Source organism: Protomyctophum bolini (assembly GCF_963924005.1).
Source record: "Protomyctophum bolini genome assembly, chromosome: 10".
In the NCBI taxonomy this organism is placed as follows: Eukaryota; Metazoa; Chordata; class Actinopteri; order Myctophiformes; family Myctophidae; genus Protomyctophum; species Protomyctophum bolini.
Genome location: NC_137871.1, coordinates 14,435,979 through 14,458,069, shown reverse-complemented (window position 1 = coordinate 14,458,069; position 22,091 = coordinate 14,435,979). Strand labels below are relative to the sequence as shown.

The 22,091-nt window shown below is 44.1% G+C and overlaps 2 protein-coding genes across 4 annotated transcripts; one reads left to right on the top strand and one right to left on the bottom strand.

Moving 5' to 3' along the window:
* The first annotated feature begins 1,095 nt into the window (after window positions 1–1,095).
* On the top strand, window positions 1,096–6,795 carry ttc9c (tetratricopeptide repeat domain 9C). Of its 3 annotated transcripts, none has more exons than XM_080774056.1 (4): window positions 1,096–1,220; window positions 3,704–4,051; window positions 4,399–4,581; window positions 5,620–6,795. In XM_080774056.1, the coding sequence occupies exons 2-4, from the start codon at window positions 3,724–3,726 to the stop codon at window positions 5,739–5,741; spliced, it is 633 nt and encodes a 210-aa protein (XP_080630182.1). In that variant the 5' UTR covers window positions 1,096–1,220; window positions 3,704–3,723; the 3' UTR covers window positions 5,742–6,795. The 3 variants fall into 3 exon arrangements, with proteins under 3 accessions (XP_080630182.1, XP_080630180.1, XP_080630181.1); XM_080774054.1 differs by having other exon boundaries at window positions 5,594–6,795; XM_080774055.1 differs by having other exon boundaries at window positions 1,120–1,220; window positions 3,719–4,051; window positions 5,594–6,795.
* A 196-nt stretch (window positions 6,796–6,991) lies between these two features.
* On the bottom strand, window positions 6,992–20,619 carry LOC308322517 (uncharacterized protein). The gene is made up of 4 exons (XM_080773814.1): window positions 19,855–20,619; window positions 12,499–12,721; window positions 10,291–10,509; window positions 6,992–9,898 (listed from the first exon to the last, which is right to left on the bottom strand). The coding sequence occupies exons 1-4, from the start codon at window positions 20,131–20,133 to the stop codon at window positions 7,293–7,295; spliced, it is 3,327 nt and encodes a 1,108-aa protein (XP_080629940.1). The 5' UTR covers window positions 20,134–20,619; the 3' UTR covers window positions 6,992–7,292.
* Between the last annotated feature and the right edge of the window lie 1,472 nt (window positions 20,620–22,091).

Below are 22,091 nucleotides of genomic sequence, written 5' to 3'. Positions count from 1 at the left end.
AGTGCAACGAACCATGTACAACCCAGATTCGGCACAAACAAGGGACTAAATTATTTTCGCTCCTACGCCACCAAAATGTGGAACGCCCTACCAACAGTCATTAAGACATGCAAATCCCTTGACTCCTTCAAAACCGCTCTCAAAGGGCACCTACGGACGGCTGCAATTCGAAACTGGCCTCCGTAAAATCTGAATCCCCCCACCGCCCACCCCTTTTCCCCCTCACTGTATGTTTCTTTTCCCTTTTTACCTCCCTTATGATGAATTCCCGTTCTGTTCTTTGACTATATAGAAGTGTCTATTTGTATGTCTCTAAATGTTTTGATGAATTGAACAAGGTGGACCCTCTTGTAAACAAGTGTAATGCTTAATTGGGTCGTCCACTCACAGTTAACAGTCTTTGTATTGTGTTTGTGCTTGAAATGTACTGTAATTGTGCAAACTGTTAATAAATATTTCAATCAATCAATCAATCAATCCCTCCCCCTCTCTCGCTCCATGTTTGTACTTTATAGCCTGCTACTACACCATCTCAGAGGCAAATATTGTGAAAACGTTTTACTCCAGTCCACTACAATTATTTGACAGCTTTGGTAACTTTTCAGATTTAGGTTAATATCAGATCAGCAATTTCTGTGTGACAAATTCTGAAAACATTTAGTAATCTCTGTCTACTTTTACTTTGGTAGGCCTACTATGTAATTTTGATGCCAATACATTTTCACTTTTACTTTTGCATACAGGTCTTTTAGTAGTATTTTATGCTGTGGTTTTGCCACAACTTAAGATAAAGATAAAAAGTTAAAAGAGTACTTCCACCACTGTATATTGTCAGACTCAGTGCTTGCCTTGCAACTTGCAGAGCAGTTGAGAGTCTGAGACCCTAAAAGCCTAATCTCCCCTGGCCAAGGGCCTAGCAGTAGATCTAGTTTTCCCACTCGGGTTCGAATCTAGGGTGCTTAGTCTACACACTTGCTAGATAATGTTTGTAGCCTACCTGTTAAGTTTTGGCTACAGTTTACCCTGCTATGACACATCTGGGGCATTAGGTGGCAGTATAAACCATCAAGTTCAGACGTCTCGACCACTGAAGAAGACAACCAGGAACAACATCCAGTATGATGATCAGTTTAATATCAACCTGATCAACTCATCATGTTGTCAACGTGAAGAACTTGTCTGCAAATCATTGTGAATTTCAATTCACAGTTGCCTGCGAGGTGAGATAATATTTTTTATATTGAACCAGACCGTATCATTGACGTAAAGTCAGCATGCTACAATAAGAAAATTATGTTTGTCATTGTGTGTGTGTAAACTAGCATATCACCCTGCAGAGAGGAGGTCCTGTTTACGTTCTCTTCATATCGCAGAACGCAGATACATGTTGGTTTATTACACACATTATGTGGCAAAACACGTCATACTTTCAAAACAGAAACTATATGTTTAACATCCCATACCCTCTCCTTCAAAACCACCATAAAAGAGTACCTGCAGGCTGAATTTTGTAACATGGTCCCTGTATAAAGGCTAAGTTTAACACCAGAAATGAGTGACCAGGGCTACCAACATTGGACTGTGAAAATAATCCAGGAGATGTTTTGGTGCATGTAATTTCCTGGTGAATTTTGAGTTTGATACTTTTATCAGGCTTGCTTTAGTAGCAAAAATGTACAGTATCAGCCATTAAAACGCAAAAAGTAGGCCTAATGACTGAGTGATGCAATGTAATCTTACCCATCTTTAAGTAGAAAAAGTGCCCCTCGGTCCACAGGTCTCCGCCAGGCCAGGTCAGGTTGTGGCCTCCTGGTGGCGCCAATGTGAAAAGGGTGTCATTTCTTCTTATGCCTTTGATGGCAATTGGATTATTTGAGGCATTTTGTTCAAAAATGTGTTTAGCAAATATCCACCTGTTGGTGGCGCTATAACAGGCCAATGTGAAAAGGGTGGGATATATTCCTCAGCCCAGTAGGAAAGTGCATGAAAGATTTCACGTAAATTGCATGCTGCATTCATGGTGGTGCTATAACAGGCCGTTCTAGACAGTTTGGGGCAGAGGTTCATCATTGGCATCCATCATTGGGAGTGTGCAAAGTTTGGCATTGACCGGGTAGGTTAAGTGTAGCAACAGTAAAAACGGCTTATTTTACATTCCACAGACCAGAAGACAGGCGTTCAGGTGTTAGACGGGATATCTCGTGTTGTGTTTATAGACTGTTCTGTTGCGTCTCCTCAAAAACGAGCACTTGCCTGGTAGGGCTAGCCTGGGTTCCAGCCTGATTCGCTCACGTTCCGCAGATCTGAGCATAGTGACATTTTCAGATCCGCGGAGGTGACCACCGAACTACAACATGACGTCACGAGCCGCGGTGAAGAGCAAACCACTGCCACCGCTCCAGCCCTTCTCTCTGTTTTTACTGACCACCGCTCAACGTTATTTCAGCTCCGGTGGTCAGCACACCACCGGAGCGGTGGTCACCTCACCACCGAAAATCCAGACTATGAATAGGCCTTTAGTGTTAACGCATGATAACCATTCATTATTTCAGTGAACATCTCTACTCTGTATGATTGCATGCATGCACTGCCCAGACAATGCAGGAGTCCTGCAGAATGCAGGAGTGTTGGCAGCCCTAGAAATGACCCACCCCCCAAATGTTTACTGTACAATGTACTGTGTATGTTTTTATTGCTACTAGTGTAGTGTTGATCTCTTATATATTTTTGTATATTATTGTATTTCTTTAAATGTTTCAATGAATTGAATACACAGGATCACAATGGGAACAATTCCATTGGGTTTTTTTGTGTTATCCTTTTGTATAAAGTAATCAATCAAACTGACCTCGTGACCTCAGAAGAATGAGACTTGATTTGTTTCGATACTAGAATGCTCGCCTCAAAACACAGTCACCCCGGGCATACAACCAGTGGAACTGCTCAGCCTGGTATTCCTAAACATAGTTTATGAAGTACACTATGCTTAAACGGTTAAACGTAACCTTATTCCCGAACTTAACCCCAGTAAAAAATATGCCTAACCCTAAACTTATTTCTAACCTTATTCTCAGTAAAACAAATACAAGAATACAAGAACCGCCCCACCGAGTGGTCGACGGAAAGAAATTAGGGTGTTTTTAAAGCGAGCATTCCGGTTACTGATTTTGTGTAAATGAAGTGTAAGTGTAAATGAGCATAATTTTGTTTTTATCCCACGATTTTTTCACCCAGTGTCAATTGTCTAATGTAATCCTGGGCACTAGACCCTCTCTGCAAATTGGGGAGAGCAACGGACTGAACTCATGCTTCCTTCAATGCACGAGGAGTCCAAGCCGCTTCTTTTCACCTGACAGTGGGAAGTTTCCCCGATAGGACATAGCGCATGGAACTTAAGGAACACGTTTTTCCAACCAGTTCCTTTCCTCTAGCCTGGCTTTTAGGCCAGACTCATTCGCGTCTGGCCACTGCAAGGCTACCAGGGGGAGGCAGTTTAGAGACCAGGATTACTGCATGCTTTTTGTGAGGGTACCTACCCCAGGGGACACAGGGAGGACATGCAAACACGGAAATGCCCTTTTGTCAACCCAACCCAGGGTATGGGGCCGGGGACTGATGGCATGCCATAATTACTTCTTTAAACTATTTTCTACAGAACAAATTATTCTAGATTCAGTTAATCTAACTAATAATAATCTCATAGGAATCTGGTTCACAGCTGACATGGAAGGCCCAGAGGTGCTTGGGACAGCGGCAGCCAACAGTGCTTGTGTGAATGATGTGAACATTAAGTCTAAATCCACCCGGGTCAAACCTAACGCCCTGCTACAAGAAGCGGCCCAGCTGAAAACGGAAGGCAACACTTTCTACCAAGAGAAGAACATCCGGTCAGCCATTGGCCGCTATCACCGCGCTCTGCTGATCCTCCGAGCCATTGACACCGATGTGATGATGGCAGTGAAAGGGTTTGGACCGGAGATGCCCGTTCTCTCAGCGGCACAAGAAGAGCTGCTGAGAAAAACACAAGTGGACTGCTACAACAACCTGGCAGGCATGTAGTAATTATGAATACTTTTAATGTTTACTCCAGTCAGTGTTGATGAAACAAAAATCGCTGACGAAAACTAAAACCTAAGCTATGATGACTAAAACTAGGACTAATTATATTGACAATTTGTTGTTGGGTCAGTCAGTGGAAAAGAGATCCAGTAGAATTAAAAGACCAAGTCAATGCAAGTTTGGTAATGCACCATGCCAACTTGTTGCATTACTTGATGGTGCGCTTGTTGCGCTTACCTGTAGCTAATACGTGCCTACGTGGGTTGATTTGATTTGTTGCCTATTCCTACTACTACTTTAATGACCTCCCATGCCTCATGTCTTCCCCTCTTATCTCAGCCTGTTTGCTCCAGAGACCAAGTGTCGACTATGCTCGCGTGCAAGAATATAGCCTGCGTGTCCTGCAGTGGCGGCCAGCAGACATCAAAGCTCTCTACAGGGCTGGTGTGGCTACTCTGGAGTTAGGGGATGCACAGACTGCTAAACAGTACCTCATTCAGGCCAGCAGGGGGCAGCCCAATGGTAAGAAAAGATCTGACACATTTCTGACGCATGCAAAATGTCTACACAAATGTGGTTTTTACTTAAGTAAAAGGAGCAATACTGCAATATAGAAGTACTCTGTTACAAGTAAAAGTCTGGAATAAAAAAATTACTTGAGTAAAAGTACAAAAGTATTGACATCACAATGTACTTGGGGCAGCAGTGGCCGAACGGTTTGCGGAGCGGTCTTGATATCGGAAGGTCGCTAGTTCGTATCCCCGGACCGGCACGTTAAAATTACCACCGCTGAAGTGCCCTTGAGCAAGGCATTGAACCCCTACCATGAAATGTTCTATGAGCAGGGCCTGGCTGTAAACAAGTTATTGAGCTTAGTCCAGTTACCCTGGGTAAACATACTTAAATACTCATTATGCAGAATGTCCCATTTCAAGTTTTCAAATGTAATAATAATGGATTGCATTTATATAGCGCTTTTCTATGCACTACGTGCTTACTCAAAGCGCTTTACAATGGTCCATTCATTCATACATTGCGAGGTGAAGCGGCGAACAGTCGACGCCAGCGTCCTCTTCCCACATTCACACGCCAATGGCGGCAAGCTCACACCGACCAACTAATTGGAGGCAATGTAGGGTTCAGTGTCTTCGACATGTAAACAACAGGATTTGGGATTCGAACCGCCGACCCAGGCATCATTGGATGACCTGCCTACCTCCTGAGCCACAGCCAGCCACCCTAATGATGTATATAAATCTTTTGAAAATAGCCGGTCTACAAGCTCACAATGCGTTGCATCGCAACATATTGTATGTTTTGTAATAATAATCCAAATGTACAAAGTAACTAAAGTTTTAAAATAAATTTGTATCGGAAATACTCAAGTAAAGTTCAAATACCACAATTGTACTTAAGTAAATGTACTTAGTTACTTTACACCACTGAAGGATACTTGCATGTGCAGGACTCTGTGTGATTGGCAGCTGATTGCCAATGGCGATATGCATTAGGTTGTACTTTGCGTCTATTACAGATGCTAATGTGAGGAAACACTTGCAGAGGGCAGAGGAGAAGCTGAACCAGGACTTGCAGAGGGAGAAGGCAATGTATCAAGGCATGTTCTCCACAAGCTCGAGGACCAGCTTAGCAGAAGAGGTCAACCAGAGCAATGGGACTGGTGAGGGAGTCCGCCAGCTGGTGACGGGGGTCTGCCAGCTAAATGTCGCGAACAAGTAAAACAAGCCTCGCCGTCCCTCTCTGACAGAGACTGACACGGCAGAGATCACACAAAACAAGACTGAGATATTGTTGTTATGACTTGTCCCAACTCGCTAAAGGCTAATTTATTATGCTTTAGCGGAGTGTTGTGCAACATGTCGCTAGACAGCTTGATGTACTGGTATTTGAGAACCGTGTCGATTTCTTCCTAAACTTCTTGACATCTGCGTCCGGAAGGCATGTGGCAAAAGTTTCTTCCCACTACAGTGGAGACTTGGGGTTTCATTTCCCCCCCAGGCTGTGGGACACATGGCACTACAGTACAAGGGGGATTGGCATAACCAATGACCATGTGATCCGCCTTCTACAGACGGATACGGTGAGGGATGGGTGGATCAAACTGTATTAACCCTGCAAATGTTTCCTATTAAACTTTTCTGCCATGGACAGGAAATGTTTCCGTGTTCCCGGAAGTTCTTCAATTTTGTCGGTCTCGCTTCTTAAAGGGGCTAAAACCGTGGCGTGTAGATGGCGCTGTTTGCAGTTAATGATGTGTGAAGGCCCCAGGTCAGCTAGTACCTTTTGAACAAAAACACTGACATGAGTCGCATTGGCATTTTCTTTTCCTTCGCATTTTGTGGTTAAGTGACAATACATTTGCATAACCATAAATTATGCTTAACATCTTCCTACAGCCTTGAGGTGTGCATGAAGAGAGGTTTGTATCTGAGTTGAAGGAAGGTTACACTCAAGGGAGTTCTGGAGTATATTGGACAGGTAGAGTGGAAAAGACAAAGTGTGCTGAAGATGGCTCAGAAATGGTATACAGGAGAGCTGGTTGCCTAGCAACAGGACAGAAATGAGATTTTTCAAGGGTCAGAAGTGAACATTACATGAATTGTATGAAGACTGTTTAGTACAGTGCTCAAAGCCCTCATCCCCTCAAATTGTGATTGTATGTGTGTGAATGTTCCTTTCATGTGCTCACTTAGTTGAAATAAATGTTTTATTTCATGTTGATGCTTGGATGTCCTATTCTAATTATTTGATCATAAATTATATAGCCTTGTGTTGTAAATAACACTATCGGATAAAATATACATTAGTCACAATACAGACATTAAATGTTTCTTTTATTAATTGTATTCCACAAAAAGCCACATTTGTCTCAAATTATGTTTCAATATTACACATTGCAAAATCCTGAGCACTGCTTCAAGTTGGAGTATTTGCTTGATTTTGGCTATTTTATTTGGCCATTATGATTGTACTTCGAAGGCAGTAATTCCAAATCAAAACAAAAGAGGAAGCTCACATTCTCACAAAGCCATTGTCACTGAACAAAGTCACGGAGCAACATGCAGAGAGGAGCGTGCACAAACACACTCATACACATCTTACTTAGAGCCACAAACTGCAAATACTTAGGACAGTAGTGGCACTCCCTTTGAATAAGATAACGTTAATAGCTTTTTGATTGTAACATTTGTGAAAGAAAACAACTTTGAAATGTTTCACTTCTTGGTCGATTTGCGTTTGAGACTCAGCGACCTCATGGAGCCAAACATTCTCCTTCCCAGGTCCCTCAACGAGCGAGAGCGCCGGAGGGGCATCCTTGTAGGGGACGGAGAGAAGGAAGGCGAGGAAAGTGGCGGAGAGAGGGAGTGGCAGCTGCCCTCAAGGCTCTGAGAATGAGAGAGGTTGTAGAGACTGACCGTAGAGGAGTCGTGATTGTCCTCCCTCCTTCCCCCTAACGGTCTCACCCCTTCCTCCAAAGTGAACTCCAGACCACCACGCCCCACATCTAGGGAGGACACCCAGTGTACACCCCTCAGGGGCGCTTCTTTCTGGATACGAGGCTCCAGCATTCCCTGGGACTCGCTCCGGAACAGAGCCCTCCTGGTTAGCCTAAAGCTGGAACTGTGCTTCTCCCAGCCGGTCTTCTCAGTCTTGTTTGAGGAGCTGGGGGAGCCTTCTACTTTGGGTCTCTTGTCTTTTCCACTGGTCATGGCCTTCGCCTTCCTCCAGCTTCCGCTGCTATTTCTCCGCCTCCACCCATATCCATATTCTTCTCTGTCGATCTCCTCCTTTTCGCTCTCTAATTCTTTCCCCCGGAAACGACCCTCCAGGCCCCTCCAGAGTTTTTTGGAGGATTTCCTGGGCGTTGGGGCTGCCGTTTGTTCCTCTGCCTCTCCATCATTGTCCCAGGTAGAAGCATAATTCTCTCTGTTGCTGGTGAAGCTGCTAACTGTAGACGCTCTGATCAACTCACGGGTCATGTGCTTCCCTTTGTAGAGACCCCCTCCCTCCGCCCTCCTCCAACTACCACCCGTGCTTCCACTGCCCTGTCGGAGTGATCCTCCACGCGGTCGTATGCCTTGGTGATCCAGTGGCGAGCCTTCAGTCCGGAGCCGTGGCAGGGAACACTGGGTGGGAGCATCCCGCCGAAACACAGATAGAGGTGTGGGACCCAGTGGGGAAGGCTGGAGAGGGCGTGGCGGGGAACGCCCCCTGTGTTGTGGGCGGTAAGCGGGGGAGGAGGCAGCAGAGGAGGGCGGGTCGGACGCCGGCGGAGCGTGTTGGTAGTGGCAATGTGAGGCAGTATAGTGGAGAGCTGGGGCATAAGCAGACTGATATGGGTGTACAGGGCTGCTTGAATGCGACAGCGGGGAGTGTAAGAGAGGAGGTGTGGGACTAGACTGAGACTGGGGGGAGTGTGACAGCGGAGGGGTGAGGCCAGAGAGGGACTGTGGAGAATGAGTGACGCTGAGGGACAACTGTATGGGTCTCTGTGGATTCACGTCGGTGTCTAACGATGCACTGAGGAGGTGCACTCTAGAGTAGTCATGTGACTGCTCCTTCTGGGGCGGCAAGTTGCATCGGATGATCCCAGACCGTGGCCTTTGGCCCTTCCCCTCCTCGGCAGTGTCAGTCTGGAAGCAGTCAATGTCCAGCTCTACACCTTGCTCCATCAGCCCCACCACCACAGCTCTAGACAGGCCAGAGACGCGAGAGATCTCCCCCACCATGTGCGAGTCCTCAGTCAGCTTGGGGCTAGAGCCGGGCTCTTGGATCATGCTACTACGCTGAGATCCAGGAGCCGACTCTGAGTTGGCACCAAACACTGACATTCCAGGCCCTGATGCAGCATCACTGCTCCAATCCATAGAACGAGAGAAGGCTGAGTGGCCAGATCCACAATTGATTCCAAGACCTGAAGTAACTTCCAGACTCCGTTGGCTCAGGGTTGAGGGGCAGGTGGAGATGCGAGGCCGTGCTCTAGGAGCAGGGGTCAGGGTAGAAGAGGACAGAGAAGTAGAGGAGACTGTTGAGGAAGCGGAAGCAAAGTCACCTTTCAAAGCACCACAACTTCCATTTCTGGAGCTGTCCACCAAACCTGGGCTTGCATTTAAACCAGGAGTCAGGTTTAAGTTGAGGTTGAGATGCAGACTTATATTCACATCTTCCCCAGTTGCGGATGGAAGATTCCCCAGGTTGATGGAGTTTCTGCTGGCTCTTTTCCCAATAGTACTCAGATTTACCCGGGCTGCGTTCCCTAGCAGGGACTTGCAGGGTGTGATGCTGCCCCCCGCCAGGGCGGACGGTGTGGTGCGGCTCTCGAAGGCGTACAGTGACTGTGTGGAGCCATGACCTCTCCCAGGTGTTCGGAGGCACCTGTGGTTGACTGAGCCTGGCGTGGTTGCCAGAGTAAGGTCAGATGTGGAGGAACCACAGCGACTGCGGTATTGGCGAACCAACCGTGAGATGTACTGCTCTAGCTGGGTGAGAGAAGGAGGAGGCTGGTGGCACGGAAGGGCCAGGTTTGGGGTGGTCGTGGTGACTGGCGGTTCATCAAGCAGGACGGATGGTTCCTGACTCTGTGCGGTGAAGAGAGGGCTCTGGAGTGCCACAGCGTGTAAGGGGCTAGGGTAAGGATACAACTCCTTGGTCCGACGGGACACGAGGTCCATGCAGTACCGTGGGTCCAACTGAGGTCTTGAATGACGGGAGAATGTGGAGGAAGAAGAGGTGAGGTCAAGGAGAGAGAGAAGGGACGAAAGATGAGGGTCACTGAGGCTGGAGCAGACGTCAGACAAGAAGCTCAGACCTTCCAGGTCACCTAAGACGGGGGACAAGAGAAAAGGGAATTGGTATGTATATTCAATTCATAATAATTCAACTGAAATGGATGGGAATAAGTGCAAACGGTAGTACAAGTACACGACGCAGAGTAGTAGCTCCACATCAATATTAAAGAGCAGCGGCAAGTGCTTTTAAGAGAACTAGGAGGCAGTTTGATGCACCCGTTTCGAATGCCATCAATGCATTGAAAGGTACACAGTCACATTTAGGGTTAAATGTCGCCGCTATCAAAACAGTAGCCATGATAAACACAGAATGCAGGCTTTCTTTTCCAAAACAAACACGATTTTTTTTTTTACATTTTTTTAATACATTGATAGCATTCAAATCCACTATTTGATGAAGGAAATGTCAGGAGTCTCTCCTCACCGGACACCGGTCTCCCTTCTCCCTGGCTGCCCTGCACTGCAGCCTGCTGCTGCTGACCTGTGGTGTCTGACCACTGAGTGTCACTGTGGTCACCAGACTGAGGCCTCTGCTCCCACAACTTGAAGGGTCTGGCCAGTGGCACAGAGACTCCTTGAGGAGCCTCACTGGACACAGAGTAGCAGGAGTCTGACAGAGAGCTCCCACTCACTGAGTAGAAACCTGGAAGGAGAGGACAAAATATTTTAAATTAACTTGGTGTAAGTTTCATTTTGGAACTTTTCATTCTGACATTTAGCAGAAACGAGCCGTTGGCACACCTACAAAGTGCATAAGTCGGGGACCGAACTAGCAGAAAATAACTCGCTCACACAAAGTCACAAAACCAAGTGACTTAGGAAGTCACACTCTTTACTAAAAGGGGCGGGATCAGCATGATCCTTTTCAATTAGGCAATTTTACCAGAGGGGTCCAGTGTCAGGAGCTGACTTAGCCCAAAAAATGACTCAGGCCATTAGTTTAAGGTTAGGTGAAGATATGTAAAAATCTTTTTTGCAACATTTTCCCATCTATTATTTATTTACAAAACCAGGCACAACTATGCTGTACTTCTGTGTCAAACATGGAAAGGAAGTGGGGGGCCTCCAAGACGTGTACAATATAGTGTGATATACAGGTATATAAGTGTCATTGGTTCCCCATGCAATGTAGGTGGCTATGAACAAGGAAGTGGGTGCTTAACTTAACTTAAAACACTCAAAACGTGTTGAAAGTAACTGAACTAAACCTTCCAAGAAAATAAGGAGTATTGGCGCCTGCTGTATATGTAATAGAGAAAGCAAATGTTGTGTTTGGGCGTAATAGAGATAACATGAGACAAGAATAGAAGTGGGAATGGCTATGAGTTGAGCAACAAGGACTGAAACCAGGGTTGGATTTGCTGGTGGGAATTGGGGAGGAAATCCATGCCTCTGCTAGTGCAGTTCACTTGTATTAGCAGTGGGGATATGTTTTTATTTCCTTTTGGGAAATGTAAACTGTCTGATGTTTATCTATTTTTGCTATAACACAATTTCATAAAATATACTATAGGTTCACCATCTTAACCATGATGTCCTTATTTTGGGAAAAGTTTAAATGATACAAAAATAAAAAGATTCAACACGCTCAAGTGTCGTGACAATACGTGTGGTGAACTTGTAGATTGGCTAGTTTTACAATATGTCTACGACTAAGTATATAGGGCTTAATTGGGTAAGTCGATGATGTTGATTTACCCTAAGTGCAACATTGACAGTAAAACAATAAAGGAAGATGAATGACTGAGCACTAATTTGAGACAGCTGCGAGAGAGGAGTAAACAAGGTTTGGTTTAATATTTAATGGGACCTATCACACCCAGGCCAAGGTGAGCTACTTTCAAGAAACCACAACAGGCAGTATTAGCTATCATTTCGTCACTGTCAGGTGGAAAACGTGAATGCCCCAAACCGTTCACATTCAGGAAATTGAGAAAATTAACCTGTGTTCCAATGTATCCAATGTAGTTATTATTTAGTTATAAACTCTTGTTAATGGTTTTCATTGGTTAAATATTCATGAAAGCCACAGTCTGACAGACCACACCACTTTCAGTTTCAACCTGGCGCCCCCGTTTTAGGCAAAATAGTTGCATCATTACACGTTTTGAGATTATAGATCGGCTTTGCTGTCACTGTCACACACACTAGTATAGTATAAAACAGGACATTATGAAAATAAGATAATATAGAGATTTTTCTGAACATAGCCAGTTCTGAGTAGGCTAATTATTCATATATTCAATGAGCTCAAAGTCAAACAAATCTCTTATTGAATCCTTTCACACCAAATCGGAAGTTTGCTCCACATGTTTTGATTTTGTAATTGAATACAATTTGTTGTTCTGTAAGGCTGAAACGGTATTAATACCAAGTCAGCTGTGCAGAAATTTGCACAAAGAAATCCTTTTGGCTAACTCTGGTCACTAAGGATTTAGCCCAGATATTTGACGTATCTGTTGAAGTACTTGAGATGTTTCAGATTAGATAATTGGATTCACATTTACTGGCAAAAATCATATTGAAACCCCAACCCTACATACAGAGATTATGGACAATCGCCAATTAAGTAAAGTGTGTGTGTGTGTGTGTGTGTGTGTGTGTGTGTGTGTGTGTGTGTGTGGCGCGCTACCTGAGCTAGGTCTGGAGTCACTGTCCACTTGAGCTGTACCACTTGGGTCTGGCGTTGGGGGAGAGAGCAGATCAGAGGGTGCATCCCAGGACAAAGTAGACCATCTTGAATTAATAGTCCCGCCACTTCTGGAATTGACTTGCCCCTCCACTGGGGTCTCTCCGCTGTCCAATTGGGTGGTCTGACAGGGTGGAACCACAGTATCTGAGCTGGGAAAGGGATCCTGAGAGAAAACAAAAACACAAACGTGAGGAGGCTGTGTTGAAAGAAAGCATGATTTGACTAGTCTCATTGAAGTCAGTTTATATAATATATTCTATAGTAATATATTCAGGCATTCTTCTTCAACATTACAACTTACAAAAATACCCAAATACCTATGTGACACCTAAAAGATCTGTAAGCTATGACTTCATCAAGAAAGAATTTAGCCTGTTTGCACTTAAAGCTGGCGATGAATGGTGACTGATGACAGACAGCCGAACCCCAGGGCAGACAATGTTGAAACCAACGACTCCTAAACTTCTATGGACGTCTTTGATAGAACATGCTAATACGGAATATGTTCTACCAAAAGACCTGTCACTTGTGCAAGAGTTAGGTCTGTCATGCCTCCACTACGGTGCAGGTGAAGAAGTGTGACCGAGCAGCACCTTCAATTCCGACAGCGCCTACAACATGTCTTCATAGGCCTTGACGTAATTAGAGACCATTGGGAACAGAAGTATAGGGTTGGTCGTCCATAATATTGCCATCCATACACACAAACAACAGTGACGTCACCACTGAGACACAGAGGTAATAATTAAGTATAACTACTTTGCTACTCTGCACTGTACTCTTACCAGGGGAGGATCTACTTTACGTGAGTATGTTTATTTCGTTTAATTTGTCTACTATCATTTGTACAATTTTAAAGAAGCCATTACTCCAATACATTTACCATGCCCCCTCAAAGAACTTATTACATTGGCATTCTAAGGCAAGCCAATGATGACCAGATGTGATTGCTTCCAAGGAAGTTGGCAACAGTAGATCATCACTCATTATGGCTATAGAGTATTGTATCCTGTAAAAATTAATTGAAGTAATGGGCTGAAGTATTGTCGGGAAGGAAATCTCATGCAGTATTCTAAAATGTGCCCTAAAATTATAGACAAATAGTGATAGTTTCTTTTTAGTTTTTTTTAAACCTGTGACAGTACAGGCTTTGCCTTCGTTAAGACTTTTACTCGAGTGGTATTCTGAACAGTGACTTTCACTTTTACTGTCATTTCACTGTCTAGTGAGGTACTTTTTTATGTTACAGAACAAAACAGCAAAACAGTAAATAGGAGAAAAACAAGGAAATGTTTCTTTCACCACTGCTGAGGCCCAAACAGCAAGAACAGCAGCCATTTGCTACTTGATTAGGTGAGTAATACCATTTCCCAGATTAGTGTGGGCTTGGTCCAGCATGAATGCCCCCCGTTACACAGGACTGCATGAGCTATACATTAGGCTGATCGAGTTGGGACAACAAAAACATTGTCGGTAGCGGTTGGTGTTGATCAATCCCCTTACTGAGGAAACAATACAGGTAGGGACTCACTGCTGAGCTTAAAGAAGAGAGACCGCAAGGGGGTAGAGGAAGTAGAGAGGAGTGGATTTGGAGGATAATGGCAAAAGACAGATGACGTAACAAAGACCAGCAGGAGTGACAGAAGGGAAGGGCATGCAGGGGGATGGAGGAAGGGGCAGCAAGGAAGAAAGCGTGTTAGACTTTAACCTGTCTTAAAGCTTATCTCCTCTCACCCCTCTTAGAGAATGTCACAGCATTTGGGTCCCATTTTACTGGACATTTGTATTTTTCTACACTTTGTGCGTTTAGTCATGAGAGTCAGGGCTGAGTGGGTGAGTGCATGAGAGAGAGCAAGCCAACAAGGTAGAGAGGGAGAGAATGAAAAAAAGGAGTGACTCACTAATGTAAAGGAGCTGTGTGTGTGGGGCTGGGAGGGGGTGGTTGCCGGGGTAAAGACAGAAGGGCATCTTGAAGGACCCCCCCCCCACCCCACCCCCGCTTGATAAATAACACCCCACCACCACGACACACACGTATATTATATTCTTCTAGGCAGCCACCCCCTCTTCACCATAGCTACAGCTGTTCTCTGGTGCACCCTCTCTCTCTCTCTCCTCTCCTCCCACACAGAACTAAAACACCAACAGGCCCAGTGAAATATTTAACCCATCCTGGACCACTAACATTTCTGACACAATTCATGCTAATCATGTTGTATCTTCAATACAGATCAGATGGATACCATGCCATCTTCTTAAGTTGTCACAAAATTCCGTCTCTCACTCTCTCTATAATGCTTTCACTCTGATGCTTTAAAAGAATGCATGCATAAACACACAGTCTTGGATAGTTACATCTACCCTTGTAACCTTTAACCGCGACTTCAATCCTCACCAACGCGTGGCTAACCATCATGCTTATCCTAACCCCAACTTAATCCAAATTACTGTAAAGCCACTCTAGAATATTAGCCACTGAGAGAAGGACCTGCATAAGGTCCTCAATTTAATTTAAAGATGATTTTCTGCATCTTTCAATCCATATAGCCGACAGACATTTTAGGGACACATCCAACACACAAATGCACATCAATATTATGCCTTAGCAACATAATGCAATGCACATTTTGCCGTATAATGTTACATGGAGAGGAGCATGTGATCAAATCATAGAGACTGACAGACAAGCAGGTGGGGGTCTGCAGACTCTGCACAGAGCTCTGCTGTAATATGATATCCTCTCTGTGAGGGAAAGCAGCACAGCCATTTCCCCCACCGGAACAATATGTACAAAATGCATAGGCTGATTTGGTAATAACAGGAATGCATACCTGCATTAAGTGATACAATTCAGCCAAATATTGGCGTTTTCTTTTGTTTGTTTTTTAGAAATGTGGCTGATATGTTTGTTAGTTTGACAAAACAAAAGGATGGAAACAGCATATTAGAGAGATTTACTTTCTTGTAGCACATGGTGCAGAATGTGTCTATTTATACATAATTAATGAGGCTGTATTAAAGGTAAAAGACCATGACATCCCATGCTTTTTGAACTTTCACTATTTCCGGTGGTAATGCATTTTAACACCCATCGGGTACAAAATGTGATTTTCATTATGATTCAATGAAACAAATGTATAATGTTTTCACTGAGCTTTCAGAAGAGTCCTGCAGCAAGCCAGAGACAAAAGAAGTTTCACTCCAGAAAAGGTAATAGCTTTCCTTTTAAGACGATGCTTTTAAATCCCAAAGCAAATTCTAAAACAGACTCATGACATTTGGTCTCAGGACAAGAGTTCAGCTTTGTGGCAGTAAAGGTAGCGACACACACGCAAGCAGCCCAGTCTAACTTGAAGAATTCAATTTCCAACGAACAAATGCTGGAGCTTGGCAGGTTTGTTCATTCAACAGCGTATGAAAAACTAACACTTATCAGTGTACCACTGGTTTGTCCAACAAAAGAAAGGTACAGACTAGAGCTACAGAAAACAGTGCTGTTTTACAGATATCACACCCAGTGCTGGTATCAAATTCCCAGCAAAACCAAACTGGTGAAGCAACCCGCTGTGTTTCATTATCGCTGTGTGTGTGTGTGTGTGTGTGTGTGTGTGTGTGTGTGTGTGTGTGTGTGTGTGTGTGTGTGCAGCTAATAATGCAGACAACCAATCGGCATACAGTATGTCTTGTGCATCTTGTGCATGGACAGCAGGCCAAGGACCTCAATTCCTGAATATTTTTTAAATCAGTCAAGGGTCAATGACAATTATCACATTTAATAATAATTTCAGATATGCAAACTTTATGCTGCATATTTTGCACTGCACTGTGTTTTTCATCTAGTTTGTTCATCATCCCACATCACACTCACAAGTTGCCAACAGCAGCAATTTAAGAAAACTCCTGTAAGCAGTGCACAAAGATGTGCACTCACACATTGCATACTGTTTCCTCTCGTTTGGAAAACCATAGCTACTGTATTTGATTTTTATTTAGAAGAACTTTTTGAATGGACTATTTTGGTTTAATTTAGACCATTTAGATTTTTGAAACAGAGCATTAAAAAGTAAAAATATATTAAAATATACGCCCATTGATTTTCCATTTTATGCCACATTCTTAATTCTGACTGAGTTAGTCTTCTAACAGAATCCAGAGTCCCGGCAATTGGCCATGCTTTCACCAAAAGTAATATAGCCTTATGTAGCGACACTTGGACGATAATGTGACAGTAGAGAATTAATGTACTGTATAACAGAAAGGGAGGACAGTAGACAATGAATGTGTATGAGAGGGAGGTTAGACAATAGACAAAGTATATGAGAGATACATACAGTAGAGAGGATAATTTGAGATTTGCACTCTACTGAGTGAACATTTACATTTTAAGCTATTTCTCTCCCATTCTTGTAGATACACCTCAGGCTCAGCCTGGTCATATACAAAACAATACAACTTTTTGTGTGTCTTCTGAACAGACTCCAGACACAACTTCCAGTGGCCAGAGGATGATACGGCCATGATGGCAGCAACGGAAAAAAGAAGAACACAGATAACTCATCTCCATTTACGCAAAATGTATGCTAGCGTCGGCGGAGTTCCAGCTTGGACAGAGGGCAGCGTGCCAGCCAACTCTGCTACATTACCGGCTCCCTTCGGAGGTGAGGATGACTAATAGCGTTCTGCCTCACTGTAGGATGCCTCAATGCCACAGGGTGATCCACACTGGAGATGTATAGGTGGGTGGTGTTGGTGAGAAAGGCAGGCTGCACATTATGGACATTGCCTGGACTCCCTCATTTCAAAACGAAGGCGATTAATTTCACTGCACCAGGGAAACTGTTTTTTAATGTTATTGTAATTTGTCCCCTTTTATTATTAGCGTTTCATATTGTATCCTCTATGGGTTTTGTTTCACATGAATAGAATACACTGTTCTACAATGGTCTGATTTAAACATAGTGGAACACACGATATTATGTTGATTTACCTACTGTGGGCAATGACGACAGGAATACAAATCAATTTTGTTTACAGGGTTTCTGGTAGCTCAGCCAGATTGAGCACACATTGACATTGTATGATCCCACTGAGCATGAGGACCTGGGATTTTTAATCTGACTCCATTGTTTTATCGTAAGCCTCTCCCGTCTCTCTGTCCTTGGTTTCCTGTCTCTCTACAGTCTACAGACTGACCTCTGAAATAAAGCCCCCCCCCCCCCGGCCACCCCCCCCCCTTAATTATCTTCAATTTAGGACACCCCATCTAATATTTCTAGATTAACCTGTGACCTCACCAATTTGTCTAGGTAATATACAGACAGCAAATGGAGAACCGAGTCATTCGTGGACCGAAATAACCTATGTGTAGTTTTAACTGTTCTATGAAGCAACCTTACCGTGAGAAACTCTCCACTGGGTACTCTCACAAGTGCCATTGCGGTGTTTTCCTAATTCCGTCTCTATGGAGTAGATCAAATTCTTCATCTTGGTGACATCACAGCGGTTCTTAATTCGCTGGGTTCAGGTTTGAGGAGAAAGTGGTTCAGGTTCACACACACTGAATGGAGGTCATGAAAACAGCAGACTATCCTCACAGAGAAGGTTCAGGATGTCTTAGTCCTCTTTTCAGACCTTGTCTTTGTGTATTATATATCAACCCACATTCTCCACATTCTCGGCACAATAAGAGCTGTAGATCATTTTCACCACAAGGTTGGGAAAGGGGTCAAAAGCGCGTGTGTGTGTGTGCGTGCGTGCACACTATGTGCACACACTTTGTGTGTGTTAGCATGTGCTGGTTTGTGTTCAGGCAAAAAGGGGAGAAGCAGGGATTCTATTATCAACTGTGTGTATGGTACGTACATATGCACACCCACTCCCATGTGAAATGTGAATGTTTGAACAGTCCCCTGAGTTATCTCATCTGACTAGTAGGGGAAAACTGCACTTTTGGTCCAGAGAAAGAGGATCACAGCCAGGGTCACACTTATAGAACGGACCTTCACACAATTCAGTCAAGGAGTGACTACCGTATCTTCAGTTCAGACCAGTGTGTTCCACCAGTAAATAATGACTCATGTTGCCAGTCATTGTGTCATTGCTTTAGCTGTCCTGGCTATGAGCCAAATAGCTCTGGGGAGTATTAGTAGTAGTACTGTAACTGTAGGCTATATTCTAACTACAAGTTCATTGTCACATGTAGGTTTACACAAGCAACAGAATAGGTGAAATTACAAGCTTCCACAAATTGTGGTTTCAGAAGATAATCATGGGGAAAGGAAAATGTCAAATAGAAAAACAACCATATCAATTATACATAAGATCTGTACTAAACAAATGTAATAGTAATAAGGCAGAGTCGGCAGACTGAGTACCACAGTCACTTGTGCAAGTAAGAGACATCACTTGGCATCAGATATCAAGTATGGAGTTCAGTGTATGGAGTATATCCACAGTCGGAATAGAGTAACAGTATATTCACAGTCTTGTATTTCTATATATTGTTACCTGTTCTAGTTTTATGTTTCTATGTTGCCTTTCCCAGCTGTAATGTGTAATCAGTCCTCATGTGTATATTTAGTCTTGTTCCCCAGTCAGTCCTTGTATAGTCATTGTTTGTGTCACATCATGTCTGTGATTGTGACATTTTCTCTATTAAATCACCAATGTTGGGTTTTAAACTCTGCCAGGTCTACCTGCCTTGCTGTCCTGCATTTGGGTCCTCGATCACCACACCACCATATCGTGACAGTATGTATGTATAATTTAATATATATTGCCAGAATTCGCACTACTAGTCATAAGTGATAGTACTAATGTGTCACTAGAAGCTATTCATGTTTACATCTACATTGAGATTATGAATTATAAACCATCAGAGATTTTGGTCAAACACTCATGTCTTAAAATGCTCACCAGTAAATTGTATTATGGAGATACAAGACATTCCAATAGTGCATAGGCTACATACATGTGTCAGATATTCATATATAATCACATAACTTCATGCAGTTCAGTATGTGGTACTGTATCCCTGACCCGAATGACATTACTTACACGTGACGGTTAAATACTGTTGTATAATTAATCTCATGCTGCATGCATGGTCGTTTGGTCTATCACCATCTGAACCATGTTGAGTATTCAGGCACAGCCATGTGCAGCCGGGGCCAGCGACAGCTGAGCTGCATCGACAATGGCTTGTTGGCAGATCACCATCATCCCTGCGTTCATATTTAATAATTATGTAAAGTGGAGATCCGGGCTATAAGCAAGAAGACAGACGGGCGGACTGACCTGTTGCCGGCGGGTTGTCGCAGCAGAACCCTGGTCGGTGTCGGGGGCAGTAGAGCTCTGGGGGTTTCCCAACGTGTCCACCACCACCTCCCGCTGAACGACGGGGCCGGTGGATGAGGATCCGTCCACCAGCAGCACGGCGTCCACCATCTCCAGGTGCTTGCACCTGAGAAGCTCCAGTTCCAACACCCCTGCCAGCGTGGCTTTGAGACGTTCGTCGATCCGGACGCGCTCGGTTCCGGACCAGAGAGAATTCACACAGCTGCGGCGCCCGGCCATTCTTCTAGTCTAGTGTGTGTGGGGGCTGGCTGCTGGCAGGGGCAGGATGCACTGCACTGCTGCTGTGCCGCTCCGCTCCTCTTCACTGGACGTCGCTCGGTTACGGTGGAATGGCTGGATGAATGAATGGGCTACGGTCCAGCAGTACCAGCCACCAGTGCAACATATGTTCGGACAATCGACAATAGCGACATTGTAGACACGACTTGCATCTCGAATTAATACGATATTTGGCTAAATACGCGGATACGGGCGACTCATCATCGCATCCTGATCCCAGACTAGTGCCTGCCTTTCCCCGTCAATTTAGCTGACTGGCAAATGGCAATTTGATTAAATTTAGATCCATTCCACATGTAGCTGCTGAAGTAGGAAGGATAACCATTAATCCATTCAGTTTGCTTGTTGGCGTGTCTTAATTTTTATTTTGGGAAAATAATCCCTATCCATGATACTAGTAGGAGTTGTGCGTGCATTTCACAACAGATCATTGGTAGTCCGTGCGTACGGTGCAACAATGCTGATAGATAACGTTACATGTGGGATCAAGAAAAAAAGTGTGCGGTGAGGAGGAGCCAATGCACCAGAGCCAGTGAGCCACCATGTGATTGGCTAGAGAAGTTTTTCGAATGGACGCATGAAATCACTGCTCAACTTATGAATATACTGTAGTGTATAGCCTTATTAGCCTATTATTATTCTTGGTCTACATGCTACAGCAGTGACTAAGCTGCTCAGTGCTCAATTCGATTTACTTTTTATTTGTCATTTTCATGTTTACACATCTTTACAAATATATATACTTTGTCATACATACATGAACCTAGAAGAATTGGGGGGGGGGGGGGGGGGGGGGGGGGGGGTGGGGGGGGGGGGGGGGGGGGGGGGGGGGGGGGGGAAATACAACACCCAACTTAATAATCAAGCAAGATATACAGTCAAACAATCCAGGTGCCATTTTTTTACCACGATCCTCTCAATTTATTTTTAATATTATATACCGGTATACCAGAGCGGTGCCCGTGGGGAAGCCCTACTTGTCTTGGAGTGATGCTGTAAAGTGTAAATGCATACGGAGTGGGGGTGTGAAGGCCTTTTTGGGTTGGCCGATAGTCTTGATGCAAGTTGGAAATTAATGCCCCACCCAGATATTATATCCAAATATTGAGTATGCAGCCAGCTTGTGGAGTTCTGTGTCAGCATGCCCAAATATGGAGTGTTGTGAGGTCAGAACAGGCCAGCTCCATATATGGACGCTGGGCAGAGGCCTTTTTGGGCGGTTCTGGACAACGGTGGGTCTGACCGACTCGACACGGGGCACTGCACCCCCTGCTATGCTGTGGAACGTGCGTCTCGAATTTGAAGTTGGTGAGGCTAACGGTTCATGAGTTATATGGATTACATACATACATACATACATATATACATGCATACATGCATGCATACATAGTCATACATACATACATTCATACAGAGACTTAATTGGTGCATTTATAGATAGATAAATAAGTAATAACTGTTGTCGTTACAGCTTGGGACAACTTCAAGATAATATTTTGTTATATTTGATTGATTGAAATATTTATTAACAGTTCGCAGAATGGGTACATTTCACATGAAAGCACAACTCAATACAAAGATTGTTACTGTGGACGACACAGTGATAAAGCATTACATTTGTTTACAACACCATTTTCAATTCATCAGAACATTTAAAGACTAACAAATATACACTTATATAAAAACAGGAAATCATGTAAGGTGGTAAAAATGGAAAAGAAATAAACAGTAAGGGGAGGGGGAATTCAGATTTTACGGGGGCCAGTTCCGAATTGCAGCCGTCTGTCTGTGCCCTTTGAGAGCAGTTTTGAAGGAGTCAAGGGATTCATATGTCTTAATGGCTGTTGGTAGGGCGTTCCACATTTTGTTGGCATAGGAGCGAAATGAATTTAGTCCCT